Raw genomic sequence first — 19013 nt, 5'->3', positions numbered from 1 at the left:
AGTTAAGTTGCAGAATTAGAACTCAAATCAGTTTCCTGGTTCTTTCAAATCTTGAGCCCAAGCTGTTTGTAAAAAACCTTTGGTAGTTCTCTTATTTCTGGGGAACACAGTGGAATATTCGCTAAAATATCTTCCTCAACCCTCAAGGTCGAGCATTTCCTTCGACATCAGTCAATATTTATTGAGTTCCCACTGCTTACTAACCAATGCCACGCTGGAGGTACCACACTGGAGGAGGGACAAGTGGTTATTATCTACCCCACCAAGAAACAAACTACTCTCCTTTGGGGAGAGAGGACCAAAGTCATTTGTCCTCTCAAGCATTTAATGGACAATCATTTTATGCTAGGCAATGTGCTAAGTGGTGAAATTTCAGACATGGTCCCTGCTCTCAGGGATCACAGGCTAGAACATCATGAAAAGAACAGTTGACAATGAGACCACATACAATCGAATACACCCTGATCCTTGCCACACAAAGCTATGTAAGACTTAACTGTGCACAGATGCCAGACTCAAAGAGCCCCAGAAATTTGGTTATTTGGTACCTGAAGGTGGCAGTGACCTTTTCCCTACTCTTTTTCCATAATTCACAACTATTCAGCAAGTGGTAAGTCAGTCAGTGATCCTTTAAAGACGGCAAAGTTAAGGATCTTGAGGGGTTCAGGAGGAAACTATAGTTTTGGAAGCAGGTGTATTTCTGTATTTTGAAAAACTACCTAAAAGAAGGAAAGTTCTGGAAGGGAGGACATTTTCCTGGCAATGGGTGTTTTATGTCCATCTAGAACCCAATAGCATATGAACCTTTAGATTCCTTCTGAGAACTGTCCAAGTCATAGAAAGGAAGGTGAGCCCCAGAATGTACACAAGCTGGCTTGTCTTGGAAAACTGGTAGCTCTTTAAAGAGTGCCCTGTGGACAGAGCTTTTGCAGAATATCCATCTTCACTGCTTTGGAGGTTTCCTCCCAGATCATTTGTTAAAAAGCCCTGGCCCAGGGGTGCCTGGGTGGCTTAGTAGGTTAAGTGTCCAACTTCAGCTCAGGTCATGATCTCATGGTTAGTGAGTTTGAGCCCCACATCAGTCTCTGTGCTGACAGTGTGGGTCTGCATGCGATTCTCTCTCCCTTCTCTCTCTGCCCTTCCCCCACTTGCTTTCTCAAAAAGTAAATAATAAACTTAGGAATAAAAAAAACCAAAAAACCAAAAAAACAAAAAAAAAAACCCTGGCCTGGGGCACCTGGGTGGCTCAGTCCATTAAGCATCTGACTCTTGATTTCATCTGACTCTTGATTTCGGCTCAGGTCATGACCTCATGGTTTGTGAGACTGAGCCCTGTGCCAGGGTCAATCTCTCCCTCTCTCAAAAATAAATACAACTTTAAAAAAACTCTATTTCTGGAGTCCTCAAAGAGAAAACCACAAACTTGCACCCCTCAGCTAACTGTAATGCCTGCATTGATAGACCTCTCCATGTCAAAGATTCAAAGCCCAGAGCCAGATGATCCCAACTCACAGCCAAAGGATGAAGTCCAGTTTTAATTTAGAATGCCTCTTTCATTCACTAATGAGGCTGCAGCCCACCACTGCAGGTGGAAGACGTTAGTTGTCATGGTTCTTGGCTCTCTAATTAAGAGGATCTATTTCAAGTCATATACCAGTGTGGCTGATCTGAGTCTAACCTCACTCATCTCCCCCACCTATTAATACATATGAACCTGCACGATATTAACATTTACTTCAGATTTAGTCGCCACCAATGGGACCTGTTGCTCCACAGCTCTGCGTTAATTATCCATCCAGCGCAAGCAGTTTTTCAATATGGAACTGGAAAGGAGAAGGGGGAGGGGAACAAGAGAACAAAGGGAGGAGGGGAGAGGTGGAGAGAGAGAGAGGGAGACAAGGAAGCAGAAAGACTGCCTTTTATTTCAGAGACCCATTTTTTTGCATTAAAACATGCAGATAAAAATGGTGTTGGGCTGTGGACTTGTTTTTAAAAAATACGTTAGGTTACCGATGTATGGTTTGCAACTGTCCATCCAGCTAAGTGACACTGACATTTTAAAACTTGAGCCAAAGGCAGCTGGGGAGACATGGAAATATCACTTAACCAAATTAAAAGCTTTGGTATGTATCTTAGGACAAAAAGAAGCAAGATGGATGAACAATATTTAAGAAAGAAGACACTTCATTTTTTCTTCCTAGACTGACAAAATGTTCTATTTAATACAAAGGCTGAACAGGAACACTATGCAGACAGCATATCTGTACACAATACACCAACAGCCTTCCACTCGGGCTCTCTTCTAAAAGAGGTCAGTCGCATGAACTGCTAGGGTCTTTCCTCCTGTCAGAACCCATCATTCACCAAGAATCAGAAGCTCTCGAGTCATATGTGGCAGTTTCAGTTAAAATATCAGACTAAGAAAGATTTCACTGCCCCCCCCATCTATATGTCCCCTCCCCTTTTTGGGTGGTGGTGGGGTGTTCAACCAGCAAACAATAGCATTGAGCAGTTTTGATTTTTAATTTCACAGTTCATGGGTCTCATCCATCCATCTGAGGTCCACTACCAGATAAAAATCCTGCAATTATATTTAACGGCATTGTGTTAAGAGTGACTGCAAAAGACAATACATGCTCAGAACAGGCCCACTCTCCCTCAGACCAGCCCTGCTGCCCTTGGCCAGCTCAGGAAATATGTTGGTATTAGCCAAAATGGGAGCGAAGGTGATCACTGACAGGACCACCATCACGTCTCAGCCTCCTGGCAGCCATCTTGATCTACAAAGGAACCTAGGAGCACAGAAAACAAGCCTTTTGTAAACTGAAACCAGCTTCTGTTCTAGAAAAGCGAAGAGGTGCCAGGTAAAATCTAATTTAAAAATATCTTTTAAAACTTAAAAGCTGTCTTAATATATCCAAATTTAATCGTCTAAGTTTTGAAGAAACAAAATCTAATGAAATTTAAATGTCAGCATTAAACAGTAAGTTTCCTCTGGACACTTGTATGGGCATCAGTTTTTATCTTCAAATATAGCCTACCTTTCAAAGGCAGGGAAGATGGCCATACTGAAAGGCAATGGAGATAAAAACAAAGTTCAGGGGTCCTTGCCCTGCTTCATCCTAGCTACTGACTCAAGCACAGCTAATGCCACAAAGTACATAAAAAGTACAAGGACCGCTGGCTTTTTCATGCAAAGCCTCAGTAGCAGTGTTAACAAGGAAACCAATGAAGTGCCAGGCCATTACAAATGCCCCATTGAGAAACTTAGCTAGTTGCGTCACTTCCACAGGCATACAGTCCTTTCAAACTAGCTGACTGTGCCCCCAAATTTCATTGCCTTCTATGCAGAGCTGGTTTGTGGCATCCTCCCAGTGAAGGACACCTGGGGAACAGGGTTATAAAGTCAGCGCAGCAAAAGGAGGGTGGGAGGGTAGAGCACCAACAGTTACACCAGGTGTTTTCCCTCTGCCAACTTCTCTACAAGCTGAGACTGGGTGCCACAGGGCCTTATCTATCATGAGTTTGGCTATTCTGTCAATCCTGGCTTCTCCACAATGGCAAATGAGCTGGCTACAGACATTTAAAAAATGTGCTTCATTCGTTCACCTCATCAGAGATGTTGGAGCCCCCCACCTGTTTTGGAAGTCAACATTCTGGCCTCAACACTTTCTGATGTTCCTAGGGAATGTTCCATTGGAAAGAAGAATCCACAATTGTAACTGTGTATTCCAGAAGAGTCTAAGAGGTATGGAAAACTGGGTACTGTTCCGCAGCCAAATTTATTGGACTATCAAGAACAAGGAAGTAACCAGGCCGTATTCTTTTTGCACACACAGCTCAGGAAATCTGGATCAGTTTACATCTTATAGATACTGGACCTCAAATTCTATAAAGGCTGGGAAAACTAAAAACACTAGCAATGTCTTTATTTGAAATCCAACTAAACACAGGGAGCAGGTTTCTACTTAAGACCCAGCTGCTTCTCCCTAAGGAGGATTTCTGCTTAATTTACCCTCCTCTGACAGGGTCTCCTTAAAAAAAGGAAAAATAGAGAATAATAATAATTTGCACCAGAGCAGCACAGGGCCTATTCCCTCCCTCTTTTACCCCCCCCCCCCAATTTTACTCATAAACCTTAAAGCTCCCCACCCTACATGATTGAAGTAATCTCCTGGGCATACTGTCAAACTATGCTGTCGTGGTTTGATGCCACAGCTAAGTGCTGACTTGAGCTTCTGAAGCCTTCCAGTTATACCCCCAGTGACCTATTTAGGAGGTGAACATACTTCTCAGAGAGAGAGCACCATAATTTTTTCCCTTTGGCCCACTTTTCTCTCAGATGATCCCTAACCAAAGAATGATCACCCTTAAAGGTCTGATCATGTGCACACAAACGATAAGATTTGAGGAAAGCTCTTACACAGCAAGCATACAAATCTTGGACATGAGTTCTTTCCCATAATTTCAATAAACTGCAGCTACTTTTCTTACCATACAGCTTACTTCAACACCAACAAACTGAAGCCTGCAGTCAAAGATGTCTGATATCGTGGAATGAGGTGTTGTAAGAATTAAGTTAAGCTAGAATGAATGGCTAAGTGTCATCTAAGCCAGGCAAAACCATGAGGAGTAAAAAGGAAGGATAAAGAAAACAAAAATGAGGGGCAACTGGGTGGCTCAGTCGGTTAAGCATCCGACTTCACCTCAGATCATGACCTCACAGTTCATGGGTATGAGCCCTGTGTCAGGCTCCGTGCTGACAGCTCAGAGCCTGGAGCCTGCTTCAGATTCTGTGTCTCCCTCTCTCTCTGCCGCCTGCACCACCCCTCCCCCCCGCCCTTCACACTCTCTCCTTCTTTCTCTCTCTCAAAAATGATTAACATTAAAAAAAATGATAAAGCCAAACAATGTTTATCAAAAGGCCAAAATCACTGACAGAATACTCCCTATATTTAAGATGCTTTCAAAAAATAGCAAGCAAGGGGAGCCTGAGTGGCTTAGTCAGTTAAGGGTCTTGATTTCAACTCAGGTCATGATCTCACGGTTCGTGAGTTCGAGCCCCACATTGGGCTCTGCGCTGACAGCACAGAGCCTGCTTAGGATTCCCTCTCTCGAGCCCCTGCTCAAGCTCTTGCTCTCTCTTAAATATATAAACTTAAAAAAACAAAAACAAAAAATGGCAAGCAAGATCAAGGAAAGTTGAATATAGCCAGCCTATGCATAAAAAGAACTATAAGGGGCACCTGGGTGGCTCAGTGGGTTATGCATCAGACTTCAGCTCAGGTCATGATCTCGTGGTTCCTGAGTTCGAGCCCCACATCGGGCTCTGTGCTGACAGCTCAGAGCCTGGAGCCTGCTTCAGATTTTGTGTCTCCCTCTCTCTCTGGCCCTTCCCTTCTCGAGCTCTGTCTCTCTCAAAAATAAATAAACATAAAAAAAAAATTATAAGGGACACCTGGCTGGCTCAGTCAGAAGAGCACCCAACTCTTGATCTTGGGGTCATTAGTTTGAGCCCCATGTTGGGTGCAGAGATTACTCAAAAAAAAAAAAAAAATCTTAAAAAAATTTTAAAGAAAGTCATAAGTTTGGACACTTTTAACAAGATTAATGAAATACAATTTTCATAATGCATTTTGGCCAGTAATTGAGGATTGTCAATTGAAAAAGTTCACTGTAGAGTTTCCCTCTAATGTTTCTAAAGCTTTGTTAAAACCAAATATCAGTAGAATGCTATCTGATGGTTCAATGCATGTGAGAATTAAAAAGCTCCCAGCTCAGCATAGGACCCCAGGGCTGGTGGAAAGAACAACAGTAGCTCCTCATTGCCAGTTTTGTAACGTACCTACAATCACTTAAAGTTCTATGCATTTCATTACCTTCTCTGCTCTGTTCTCTGCACAAATGCAGAGCAGAGAAAAATAATATTCAACATCCTTCTAAGGATCACAGCTGGATAGAAAGTCTGTAAATGTGTTTATGCTGCTACAAACAGGGTTCCACCCTGGAACTCAAGCTTGCTAGTAATTCTGAGAGGTTCCCTCAGCCTCGTGTGGCGGGGTGGTAAAGTGATGTCTTTGGGCTACGGTTAAATTCAAACCCCGTGGAGAGTCCTCTTGCTCACTCAAGCTTATTTCAAAAGAGCCTCACGCAGAGCCCAAATCAGTGGGAAAGACTGAAGGTAGGTTCAGGCATGGAGTCCCCGCCCTGCTGTTACACTCTCTGTCTTTTGTCCTTTCAAGACTGGGAAACATTTCCTGGGAGATATATCTTGTACAGTTTATCAGAAAACAGGGAGGGGCGCCTGGGTGGCTCAGTCGGTTAAGCGTCCAACTTCGGCTCAGGTCATTATCTCAGTCCATGAGTTCGAGCCCCACATCGGGCTCTATGGTGACAGCTCAGAGCCTAGAGCCTGGAGCCTGCTTTGGATTCTGTGTCTCCCTCTTTCTCTGCCCCTCTGCTGCTCAAGCTCTGTCTCTCTCTGTCTCAAAACAAAACAAAACAACAAAAAAAACCCGGGAAGGGCAAAGACTTAAAAACCAACGCTATTAACATACAGGAAAGCAAATGTAATTAGGGAGAAAGGAACGGTCACCGTGTTTTTTGTTAACAAAGGTACTACCCACTTGGTAGAACTAGACATCGTTTCTGTTCCCCAACCAGTGCTTCTCTTTGTGTCTCTCTCATTTGTAATACCACTAGGTATCGCACAGCAGTGAGCGGAGAAAACGGGTCAGCCTCTGGCTTTTAAGTAGTTTAGTGAGCATTTAGTACACGGTTGCAAAAGGGAAAGTAGCCTTTTGAATGAGTGAGTCAAGTTTTACATTACTTGAAATTTCATCAGTCTGTAAGGCGTACTCGGAATTTGTTTACCGTGAATTCAACAACAGCTCTACATAGCAGACAAATTCTTTTTTGCTGATGGGTCAAAGAAATGATTTCTCCTTTTATCAGTGTCTATTGTACCCCTCAAGTGTCTTCCACCTCCCGTGCAAATGTGCTAAAACTTCATCTTTTTTTCTTATTTGCTGAGACCTAGATTCAGAAATAGTATTAGGCTTAAAGGATGAAGACTTTGACATCTGTAAATGGCAGGCATAAAAAGGAGTCACCTTCTTATTCTTCTTAACTGCTCCCAAGTCATGGGAAAAGCAGTCAGCTAGTGACCTGTGCATGCGTCCTGGGCATGGTGACAAATCCGCAATACCAAAGTGCCTTTCTGAAATTTGGTCTAGGACTTGCACTGAATACAATGTCCTCCTCTTTCAGGAAACTGGCAGGGGGACAGCTGTACTCCTGTCCGGTCTCTTGGGAGGCTAGCATTATGCGGAGGTGCTCTTATAAGTGTCACTCATTGAATGGCAATGCAGCTGGCCATGTTTGTACTCCCTGGGGACTCTTAAGTTAAAGGAAGAGCAAAGTCGAGGTGGGAAAACAAACTGTCCCCTTCCCCCTGCTGTGGTGATTTAAAATTCTGGCACCTTAAGATAAGAATGCATTTCTAGGAGCCTGTGCTGCATGATCATAATAATATAACCATCAAAACCCCGAGAGCATCATCAAAACCCCAACCAGAATCTTTGACTAGGGTGGCCTGCTTAACTACACGCCCAAGGAACTGTGTATGTGCTGGGGGTGGGACAAGAAGGTTCAGAGATAGATTTTAACACTCTTATGTATAACCAAAAGCAAACAACATTCAGCTGCATCTATTTTCTATTGCCTTAGCACTTGTAGGAGAAAAGATGTACCCATCTCTGTTAAGAAGCTGGACATCTGCATTCCTAGGTAGCAAAAATCCTCTTGGGGGCATCAAAACAGACTGTTTGTTTTTATAAGCTATATAAAACCTTCAGGCAAATATTCTCTTCACTCTGTCTCCCTATTTATTGCTATCTGGGCCTACATAAAGACACATATAAACAGGTGAGTTCACCTAAGCGTACAATTTGTTGTTAATGGAGTTCAAAAGATACCTCAATTGATCTGGAGTTATTTCCATCCCAAGCTGTCACCAATCAAAGCGAGAAAATTAAAACTGTCCTCCTTAAACTAGGAATCTCCAAGTACGAGGGATTTCTATACACAGAAATTTTCTATTGTGGCTAGTGGTGCCTTAAGGCAGGTGGCAGATAAGGTTCTCTCCACTGAGATGCACCATCCTAACTGGAGTTCACAGAAGAAACCTTTTACTCACTGTCATTACACTGATAATAAAAGCACAGCCATTAAAGTGCGCTCGGGGCGCCTGGGTGGCTCAGTCGGTTGAGTGTCCGACTTCGGCTCAGGTCACGATCTCGCGGTTCCTGAGTTCGAGCCCTGCGCCGGGCTCTGGGCTGATGGCTCAGAGCCTAGAGCCTGGAGCCTGCTTCCGATTCTGTGTCTCCCTCTCTCTCTGCCCCTCCCCCGTTCATGCTCTGTCTCTCTCTGTCCCAAAAATAAATAAACGTTAAAAAAAAAAAAATTAAAAAATAAATAAATAAATAAAATGCGCTTAAATCACCTTTCTTCTACATAAGACTCAAAAATTAGAAAAATAAAATGGGTGAGTGAAAAGACAACCCACAGAATGAGAGACAATACTTACAAATCATGTATCTGACAAGGAACTTGGTATCTAGAACATACAAAGAACTCTTACAACCTAGTAATAATAGTAAAAAAAAACCCAAGTAACCCAATTAAAATTGGACCAAGGATCAAAATGGACATTTCTCCAAAAAAATATACAAATGGATAATAAGCACATGAAAAGATGTTTGGTATCATTGGCCATTAGGGAAATGCAAATCAAGGGGCATCTGGGTGGCTCAGTCAGTTAAGCATCCAACTTCAGCTCAGGTCATGATCTCACAGTTTGTGAGTTTGAGCCCCACGTCAGGCTCTGTGCTAATAGCTCAGAGTCTGGAGCCTGCTTTAGATTCTGTGTCTGCCTCTCTTTCTGACCCTCCCCCACTCACACTGTCTCTATCTGTCTCTTGAGAATAAATACACATTAAAAAAGTTAAAACAAAACAAAACAAAAAACAGCACTCCCACTCACAGGACAGGTTTTTATCAAGAAGATAATAACAAGTATTAGAAAGGATGTGGAGAAATTGGAAGCTTCCTATACTGGTAAGAATGCAAAATGGTGTAGCCACTTTGGAAACCAGTCTAGCAGTTCTTCAAAGGTTAAACATGAGTTACCCTATGACCCAGCAATTCCACTCCTGGGTACACAACCAAGAGAAATGAAAACAGATGTCCACACAAAATGTGCACACAAAAGTTTACAGCATCATTATTCCCAATAGCCAAAAGGAGAAAAAACCCAAATGTCTATTAACTGATAAACGAATAAACAAAAGTGTGGTATATCCATAAACAGACTAGTATTCAGCCATGAAAAGGGATGAAGTACTGATAAATCCTACAAGCGTGAACCTTGAAATCTCATTGAGCCCTTTTGAGTATCACTGGTCTTTTCACTGAGAGCTCAATAAAAACCAGTGTTTCATCTGGCACTCAGTTGTGACTATTTGGATCCTTTTTCAGTTCAAATTAGGTAATTTATTTGTCTCATTTTATGATTTGGCTTTTAAAAAATTATCTTGGAGACATACTTAAGAAATTGAAACAGACCAACATGAATCCCATCTCCAGATGTAAAAGAAGACAGTACCTAAACATGTCTTTTATATACTTACACACAAAAAAAATACACTAGTCATTTACAAAGTTTAGTTAGTGGAGCCCATCTGTAAAGTACTTTGAGAGCCTTAAGGAGCAGCAGGAAATTGATGAGATTACAACTGCATCCTACCTTTCATTAAGTATGGTAATCAATTTGGGGATAGGCCCAAAATGAAAAATTTCTCACAGTAGGACCACTAACTACTTGCCTTAGGTTACACAAACACTGTTACCTTTGAAGAACATTACCTCCTCCTTCACTTTAAAAAATTTGATACTTCATTTTTTTTAAAGTTTGTTTGTTTATTTATTTAGAGCGTGCATGTGCACAAGTAGGGGAGGGGGCAGAGAGAGAAAATCCCAAGTAGGCTCCGCACTGACAGCCCAGAGCCAGCCGATGCGGGGATCGAACTCACTAACCACATGAGATCAGGACCTGAGCTGAAACCAAGAGTCTGACCCTCAACCAAATGAGCCACTCAGGTGCCCTCTGACACTTCCTGTCTTAACCACAGCCATCTACGTCACCAACATTTTGTGAGTAAACAATTCATTCGAAATATTATTACTATTATTATTATTAAACAGTGATTATCCTCTTATCTATGAACCAAAGCACTCCTATCACAAGAATTAGACCCTTAGCCCCACATTAAGTTTACAAAGCATGCATGTGAAATTGAGCTAAAATTGAATGTTATCAGACCCTCCCTGTTTGAGTGGAACATTTAAAAACAATACTACACACCCAGATTCCAATGCAATGCAGCAAATGCAAAAATAAATAAAATACACATAAAACCAAATCAGGTTTGTTTACTGTTGAATCATTTTACTATTGAGGGGGCAGGGTGACGGGAGGAAGGCCAGATGCCGTCACCTCCAGGTCTTCAGTGCTAAGCTTCTAAGCACTTAAAATGTCAGAAACAACAGATTCATAAGGTAATATTAAAATGAATGTATTTTAGGGGCGCCTGGGTGGCTCAGTGGGTTGGGCGGTCGACTTCGGCTCAGGTCATGATCTCGCGGTCCATGAGTTCGAGCCCCGCGTCGGGCTCTGTGCTGACCCGCTCAGAGCCTGGAGCCTGTTGTGGATTCTGTGTCTCCCTCTCTCTCTGACCCTCCCCCGTTCATGCTCTGTCTCTCTCTGTCTCAAAAATAAATAAATGTTAAAAAAAAAAAATTAAAAAAAAAAAAAAAGGAATGTATTTTATTTTATTTTATTTTCCAACGTTTTTTATTTATTTTCGGGACAGAGAGAGAGACAGAGCATGAACGGGGGAGGGGCAGAGAGAGAGGGAGACACAGAATCGGAAACAGGTTCCAGGCTCCGAGCCATCAGCCCAGAGCCTGACGCGGGGCTCGAACTCACGGACCGCGAGATCGTGACCTGGCTGAAGTCGGACTCTCAACCGACTGCGCCACCCAGGCGCCCAAAAAGAATGTATTTTAATTCATCAGTAGACTAATACTATTCTCATGAGGAGCCAAACACAACAAATCAGAAAAATCACCTTCTTAAATGCTCAAACGGCAAAGATTTTCTGCAAGGCAGTTTTCTACTCTATGTGTGAAACCTTTCTTGTTATGACTCACTGAAAATTAAATATGCAAAACTCCAAGCTGAGCTTAGTTTTGCCTGTGCACAGAGACCTTTTTACTCTCATTCTTCGAAAACCTCATTTTGGATCTTGCTGCCAACACCAAAGAGAGGAAAGCCGGCCAACAATTCCAAATATAACATGCGGAGGCAAATGCTACAGAAATCTGTCTGACGGGAAGCAACCATGCTGAGGTCTGCTGAGGTAGATGCACTTCTCAATCAGACCGTTTTGGTCCCTCGGTCGTCTAGAGCAAAATGCCATGAGAAAGCAATCAGAAAACATCCAGTTTCCAGGCAGCCTCATTACCGAAGACCTATGGTATTTATTCACTTTATCAGTGAGAACAATCCAATCCATTTCAAACACAAAGATGGGCCAGTGGCAACTAGAGCACCACAAGTTATCGTAATTTTTGTAAACCAGTTTTTAGGGACCAATCCATGGAGACCAGTATTTTCCGAAAGTCCAATGAATGCCATGACAATTATGATAGGTCAGATTCACCAGAAAACACTTACAAAAAAACCCCATATCTCTTTCCAGTTCTCCTGGGGCAGGTTTAGTAACCCCTACTACCACTCTGAATAACTGATAAACCAGTTCAACTTAGATAAAATGATTACACTATCACTTAAACAAAAACAAAAAATCACCTCCTCGAGTTTAATTCTTTAGAGAGGTCATGGGGCTGAGCACAGAGCAATTCATTCCCCAACCCAGGGGATCATTACAGAAAACCCAGCTATAGGGCTTCCAGTCTAATTGGGAAGAGAGAACTGTTCCTCATACAAAGCACTGGCCCCTGAGAAAAGAAAAGACAATTAAAACAGTTTATCTGACCAGTCATTTCCTCCAGCAGTTTATCTTAGAAAAATCCCCTGTGGTTATGGCTATGTCACTACGCCCAGGAGGTAAAGTTTGCCTAGAATCACTTCTGGAACATTTTACTAGATCTCGTTCACTGAGGCAAGCTGGCAAGGGACACTAGACTGAAAAAAGAACTTGTCTCAGACAGCTTTGAATGAAGACCCACAGCAGCACTGAAATTAGGATCTACAGGATTTGTAAAACCTCCACCTTCACTCTTGCACATTGTGAATATTAAGAAAATTAACATTACGCTGCTTATCTAAGCACAGCTGACCCTTGGAAAACATGGGTTTGAACTGCAGGTCCACTTGTATGTGGATTTTTTTTTTTGTTTTTTTTTTGAGAGACTGAGAGAGTGGGACAAGGCAGAGAGACAGAATCCCAGGCATGTTCTGCAAAGTCAGTGCAGAGCCCAATGCAGGGCTCGAATTCATGAACCACAAGATCAAGACCTGTGCTAAGGTCGGATGCTTAACCAACTGGCCACCCAGGCGCCCCATGCAGATTTTCTATAGTACAGCACTGTATCTTCTCTTGTTTATGATTTTAATAGCATTTTCTTTTCTACAGTTTACCTTACTATGAGGATACAGTGTACAATACACGTAACATGCAAAACAGGTGTTAATTGTGTTACTGGTAAGGCTTCTGGTTAATAGTAGGCTATTGTAGTTAAGTTTTTGAGGAGTCAAAAGTTATGCAGATTTTTTTAATGCTTGCGAGTTGGTGCCCCTAAACTACCCCAGCATTGTTCAAGGGTCAACTGTAATCCAGTCTTAGCAAGTTAAAAAGGGAAGCAAGAGAAAATATAGCCATACCTAACTGCACTCCCACATGGCACAAGTAAGCAGTAATAGCATGAATTAAAGCCAGCACACTCAGGAATCAAAATTTCTGAGACTGTCAACTGCTTGACCTAAACTCTGGTGGAGATGGTTAACGAAGTACTTCACTTGTGCTGCAAAGAGTGGAATAGAAGGCAGGAAAGTGGGATAAGCCTCACTTAAAAGAAAGCTTCCTTCGTTTGTACCAGTATCTAGAATGTTTTGTAATTTATATAATAACTCAGATAAGTCAATGGTACATTCAGTACTGGCATCTTCAAAGAGAGAACTGGAGATGTGAAACAAACCCTGCCTCATTTACTAGGGTTCTCGAATCTCTGATTACCAGCTCCCATTCATGGTCCTTAAAAAAAAAAAAAAAAAAAAAAAAGTAAAAAGAAAAAAAGAAAAGTATTCAATGAAATGCAGTCTGGGCAAACCCGAGTCTCACCAACAGCTAAAAGTACCTCCTTCTCTCCTAGCTGAAGTAGAAACTGTTAATTGTTACAACTTGACAAGACTTACACTCCTCTAATTAGAAGATCCAGGTTGGGTTTTAGAGTTTAAAAGCCGAAACTCAGGCAAAACACTTTTTCCATACCTAAAGTTTCTAATAAACAATCTCAGCTTACTAAACAAATGGTCTGAACAAACGAGACTAAAGATAATGAGTTTATAGGGGCACCTGGGTGGCTCAGTCGGTTAAGCATCGGATTTCCGCTCAGGTCAGGTCATGATCTTTTGGTTGGTGAGTTCAAGCCCCGTATCCCTCAGTGCTGACAGCTCAGCCTGAAGCCTGCTTGGGATTCTGTGTCTCCCCCGCTCTCTGCCCCTCCCCACTCACGTGTTTTCTCTCTCTCTCTCTCAAAACTAAATAAACATTAAAAAAAAAAAAAGATAATGAGCTTACAAAATTCTCACTCAATACAGGGGTCATCATTCTTGGTTAACAATAGCTTCCTCCTAGAGGTAAAACATTAACCCACATTTTAAATCAAGAAGCCTACAATTCAGTCTGGGTTTATGTATCAAACAAGCACAATAAAAAACACAAGCAACAGGAAAAAACTGATAAACAACATAACATATCCAGGTACAAATCTCTTCCTTGCTCAAGACCAGCACAGGAAACTTGACCAGAGAGATTTTCTCCAGGTAGATCACACCTTACAGGAAGCAAAGGCTAAAAACCACAGACCCTTCCTGCTGGTATTAGTCACTACATAATAAAAAATTTAAAGCCAGCAACAAAGCTTCCTCCAGGATAACCATTTTTGTCCCTGCAACATTACAAGCGAAGATGGGGTGCCCTCCTGGGCAAAAGCATCTTGGGAATGGTAATGGGAGCTTCCTACATAACTTCTGACCACAGACTTAATTTGCCCGGTATCAGTCATCTGTCTCGTAAGTGTTCCAAAACCTGCAATTAGTACAAATATACAGTAAGCACTACTCCACAGAGAGACAGAATGTGAATGGAACACTGTAGAGAACAGAAGGAAAACCTCTTTTTTCTTCCAGAGGACTAAAAAAAGGCAGTATCAAAAACGGGGCGGGGGGGGGGGGACAAACAGAAGCCCCTCTCTTTCCCGCTCCCTCACAAACGCCTGTTTCACTCAACTGTTGCTGAACGACAGAACAACACCCATCAGAACACGACGCAATCTGGGTTCCCTGCGCTGATGGAGGATTTTCGTGGAGGGCAGAGATGATTTCTCCAGGCAGAAACCGGAGTTTAAACTCTTCCTGGCCGGATTGTTCTGGGCTGAGCTGCTGAGGAGGATCACGCAGCGGGCGATCAACCCAGGTCCCTCCCTCTCTCTCCGGTCTCTCCCCTCCTCTCGCGTTCAGTAAGGGGGGGCGGGGGGAAGCGCTCAGCTTTCCAGCTCTCTGCTCCTTAAAAATGCCCTCGCGGAGCCAACCGCACACAATCCTGCCCCAGCAGCAAAGAATTTTGCCGCGAAGGGCTCGCCGATCCGAAGCGAAGTGAAATCGGCGCCCAAGGGCAATTTTAATTGTCTAACCCGGCCCGATTTCCTAAGAGGCGGCAGCGCGGGGAGGGAAAGAGGGAGGCAGCTCCGAGAGGCAACAGGGGGCAAGCGGAGCCAGAGAAAGGGGACCAAAGCGGCGAGATGCTAGCCCTGCCCCCGAGGAGCTTCTGCAGAAAGGACCCCGAGCCTCTACCCCCACCGTTCCCCGGGAGACGTTTGCAAATCATATATGCAGCCAAAATGGCGCTGAGAATAAAAATATAATTTAAAGGCAGGTCGCCATATTGTAAACAGAGAAGCAGAGAAGAGGCGGACTCGAGAGACACCCTCCATGATTTCCACAGTCGCAAGCGCCCGGGCGTCCGGCCCCCCGGGTCCGTACCAGGCCAGCTCGGGCGGCCGAAGGCCCCACGCACCCGCCCGCAGGAGAGCCCAGCCCGGCAGGACCCCGAGGGCGGCGGGCTCGCGGGCAGGCGAGCGGCACCGGGCCCGGAGCTCCTCCCCTTCCTCCCCCGCCACCGCCGGCCGTGCCCTGCCGGCTCTGTCCCGGCTACCCAGAGACTTCCAATCCCAGATGGGGCTCTCCTCACTCGTCCCAACCCCCACCTCGGGGTCCGGACACACTGCTGCTCCTCCTCCCCCCCCCCCCCCCAAACGGCTAGATCCCAGCAGACACCTGGGGGCGGGGAGGCGCTCGCCCCAGCGGCTGCAGAAAGTCAGCTAGCGGCTGCAAGCGCCCGTTATTTCGGCAGCCAGGGGTAGGCCGGGTGAAGGAATGTGCCGAGAAGGGTCAGCGAAGGAGCTGCAAAGGGGTCCCCAGACCTTACCAGCACTGGAGGTGGAAGGCGGCCGGGCAGTGGTCACAGCACAGGAGATCCCCACCTTCTTTGCAGCTATCGCAGCTGTCGTGGTTGGTGGCCCTGCCGCTTCTCCGGGGCTCTTTTTCAGGCTTCCGACTCCGCTTTTCTGCCTCGTCCGTCTTGGGGGGAGCCAGCAGAGCTTGGATTTGCTGCACACACACATAAACGGCGTGTGTGCACACTCGGAGCTCCCGGGCGGTCCGTCGCCCCCCCGGCAGGGCTTCTCCGTCACCCACCCCTCTCCCCCCTTTTGTCCTTCTTCCTCCCATCCAAGCTGCTCCCAGAACCTCTCAGCCCCCCGGAACCGGGGGGAGCCCACCCTAACAGCGTTCCTGCAGCACAACGAGAACAGCCTCTTCCAAATGGGGAGGATCAGGGTAGGGGGATGGGGAGAGGGTGCGCGGTTCCCTTCTCGCCACTTCCTTGTATGGACAGTGGGGGACTCCAAAGCCAGGCTCTGGAAAGGCCTGAAACCCGGTACCCGGACGTGCTGGGGGAAGCACAAAGGGGCCGACAAGAAGGGGGTGGGGAGGCCCGCCGGTGCAACGACATGGAGTGGGTTGGTGCCTCGGGAGAGCGAATCCAGGGCGGCGGGTAGGTGAAACTGCTGCAAACGTCCTCGGAGGCTAAGCTCAGCCCCTCGAATTGCAAAGAAGGGAGGGAGAATCTGGGTGAGGAAGAATCCCCCTCCCCCGGCCCTTTTGCGCTGTGAGCTCAGGACCGGCTTTGTGGGGCGGAGGGCGGAGGTTCCCTCCCGGCGCTGGGGGAAGGGGATGAGGAGGGCCACTCTTACCTCCATCAGCCCCCCCGACGTGTCCAAGTCGTACACGATCGTCTTGGTCTCCATTTTCTCCCACATTCATCCACCTCCCGGGCTGGGCGCTCTCTGCTCCGGCCCCCCCAACCCCGGGGGGAGGGGGGAAGCGGGGGGAGGGGGCGCTCCTGACCCCGGCCCCCCTTCTTTTTTCCCAACACGGGTCCCGACTTCCTCGCCCTGGCTCCCCCCCACCCCCCGGCCCCCAGTCCCCGGGACGGCAGCGTCCTCCCCACGGGCCGTGAGGGGGGAGCGGCCCCTCAACCCCGGCCCGGCGGCTGGCTGCACGGTGGGTCCCGGCTCCGGGGGTCAGGCCTCGGCGGGGCCTAGTCCCACAGGCTAAAGCCGGCGCTGGCGACCGCTGGTCCGGCCGGGAAGGCTGGCGGGCGCTGCCATCCCGGGGTTGGGGGGATAGGAGGGGGGGTGAGAGGTTAGGTGAGGTTGTGGTACGTGAGGTGACTGCGGGGAGGGTGATGGGGGGTGGTCCCCGGGCTCCGCCTCTCGCCGCCGCCGCCGTCTGCGTCCCGGCTGCCGCGCACTTGGCGCAAACTTACCGCGAGCGCCCGCAAAGCCACCCGCGCAGGCGCCCCGGGATCGCCGCTCGCCGCGCGCAACCGCAGTGACAGCCGGCGGCCGGGCTCCCGCGCAGCCGCAGTGAGGGGGTACCCCCCAGCGCGCAGCCGCGCTGGCATTCGTCTGGAGCGCCGAAGCCCCGCCTTTCTGCCTTGCGCCAGCGTACTGAGAAGGGGAGGGCGGGACCTGAGGTCTCGCGCAGGCGCCTGGGAGAGCCTCTAAGGGTCACAGCGCAGCCGCAGGAACATGGGGGCTCTTCATCCATTGGTGTTTGTGTATAGAACCAAGAATACTCTGTTCCTGCGCAGGCGTGTTGAGAATGCTCCCCTCCCTCCCCACAACACAGCCGCCTTCCGCGCAAGCGTATTGTCACCTGCAGGCCCTAACAAGAATGCTTCTACTTTCGCCATTTTGGTAATGGGATATAGGCTACCATGTCCTTGGAGTCCTCAGGCATGAACAGGAAGGAGTAAGGTGTGGTGTTGGCTGGAGCTGGTAGGCTGTCGGTGACAGCTGTGCTCCTAGGGTTATTGTACTGGATGGTTTGGTTCCCAGCGTCAGGTGTGGCTGGACTAGGCGCCATATTGGTAAAGAGAAAAGAAAAGCCACCGCGACAGAAAACTATTCTTTTGGTGTGGGGTTGGATGGCTACTGTTCACACTTCCCTCTCGCTCCCGACACTAAATTTTAGCCTGAGAATCTCTGCCTTGCGTAGTGATGACACCATGGAGAGTTCCGCCTGCTCGTTACTATCCTTTCTTGATCACTGTCCCTGGGAACGACTCCAGAGGAGGCCAACAGCGAAGAGTTAGTAACGCTGACAACGCCCAGCTACCTGCCTATAGAAGACTTCAACTCCCAGTTTGCAATGCGCAAGAGGGCCAAAGGGCGAACGCGAGCGCATTGCAACCTGGGCGCAAGAATCGCGAGGGATCTGGTGGATTGTGGGAGCCGTAGTTCTGTGTGCATGCTGTGCACTGTATGGTGGGATGGCCTCGGGAAGAGTGATTTGCCTGCTGGGAGGGGATGCTTTTGAGAGCTGCAGTGTTGTGTATTGGGATTTGTAGTTTGAAGGCCTCACCTCGAATTCTGGGCTTCCCTCCCCACCCCCCACAGCACCTTTCCCTCCCACTGGTGTCGTCTTCAGAGATGGCCAGTTATCTCTTGCCTGACGGTAGGGGAAGAGGTGGAGAAGGGAATGGCATCACTGTGCCTGCCACTAGGCGTTTAGTTGGCATTGTTGCCAGGTAATTGTGTCCAACTCACCTCTGATATTAAGGGGGTACTTAACACTTGAAGAAGGATAAAACTAGAAAGGGATTAAAGACCATCTGTGTTAATCTCATTTCCAGATGCATAGAGAGGAGCAGTGATTTTCCTAGTTCGCATAGTGAATTTATGGCAGACTTATGTATGAATGAAACAGATTTGATTCTCAGGCCAGGACACTCTCCCCTACACCATGCTAATTGTCTGTATGGAGTTCTTGCTGCTGCTTCTTTTGGGATACTAAGGAGGTTGAGTTAGATAGTAGGGATGTCTGTGTGTGGTCTTAGGGTTCTGTTTTTCTGACTTTTCTGATGATCCTTTTGGTGCCTGGGAAGAATGATAAGGTCATAGGTCTTATCTTTCGTGTGTGTGTGTGTGTGTGTGTAGATGTCATGTAGACTGGCCGCTCTCTGCCCTCTCCCAGCCTCAGCAAACAAGAAATCTTAGTGGCTATGGCCCAGAGAGGTGGACTTCAGAGAGAGTAGTGCTGAGCTAGATGTATGAAAATGGCCAGACTTCATCTCTGCTGGGGC

General features: G+C 46.5%; 1 protein-coding gene across 8 annotated transcripts in view; it reads right to left on the bottom strand.

The window, feature by feature from the left end:
* Nucleotides 1-16759, bottom strand: part of PHF12 (PHD finger protein 12) — a 41031-nt gene extending 24272 nt beyond the window's left edge. For 3 of the 8 annotated variants that reach the window (XM_015534818.2, XM_042966961.1, XM_042966962.1), the window contains exon 1: nt 15792-16611. In XM_015534818.2, coding sequence (XP_015390304.2) covers nt 15792-16093 — 302 coding nt within the window. In that variant the 5' untranslated portion in view covers nt 16094-16611. The other 5 variants (XM_042966956.1, XM_015534819.2, XM_042966955.1 and 2 more) reach the window with 4 other exon arrangements.
* Between the last annotated feature and the right edge of the window lie 2254 nt (nt 16760-19013).

Source organism: Panthera tigris, chromosome E1, assembly GCF_018350195.1.
Source record: "Panthera tigris isolate Pti1 chromosome E1, P.tigris_Pti1_mat1.1, whole genome shotgun sequence".
Taxonomy (NCBI): Eukaryota; Metazoa; Chordata; class Mammalia; order Carnivora; family Felidae; genus Panthera; species Panthera tigris.
Note: the sequence above shows the minus strand (reverse complement) of the source record. Positions and strands in the feature narration are given on the sequence as shown.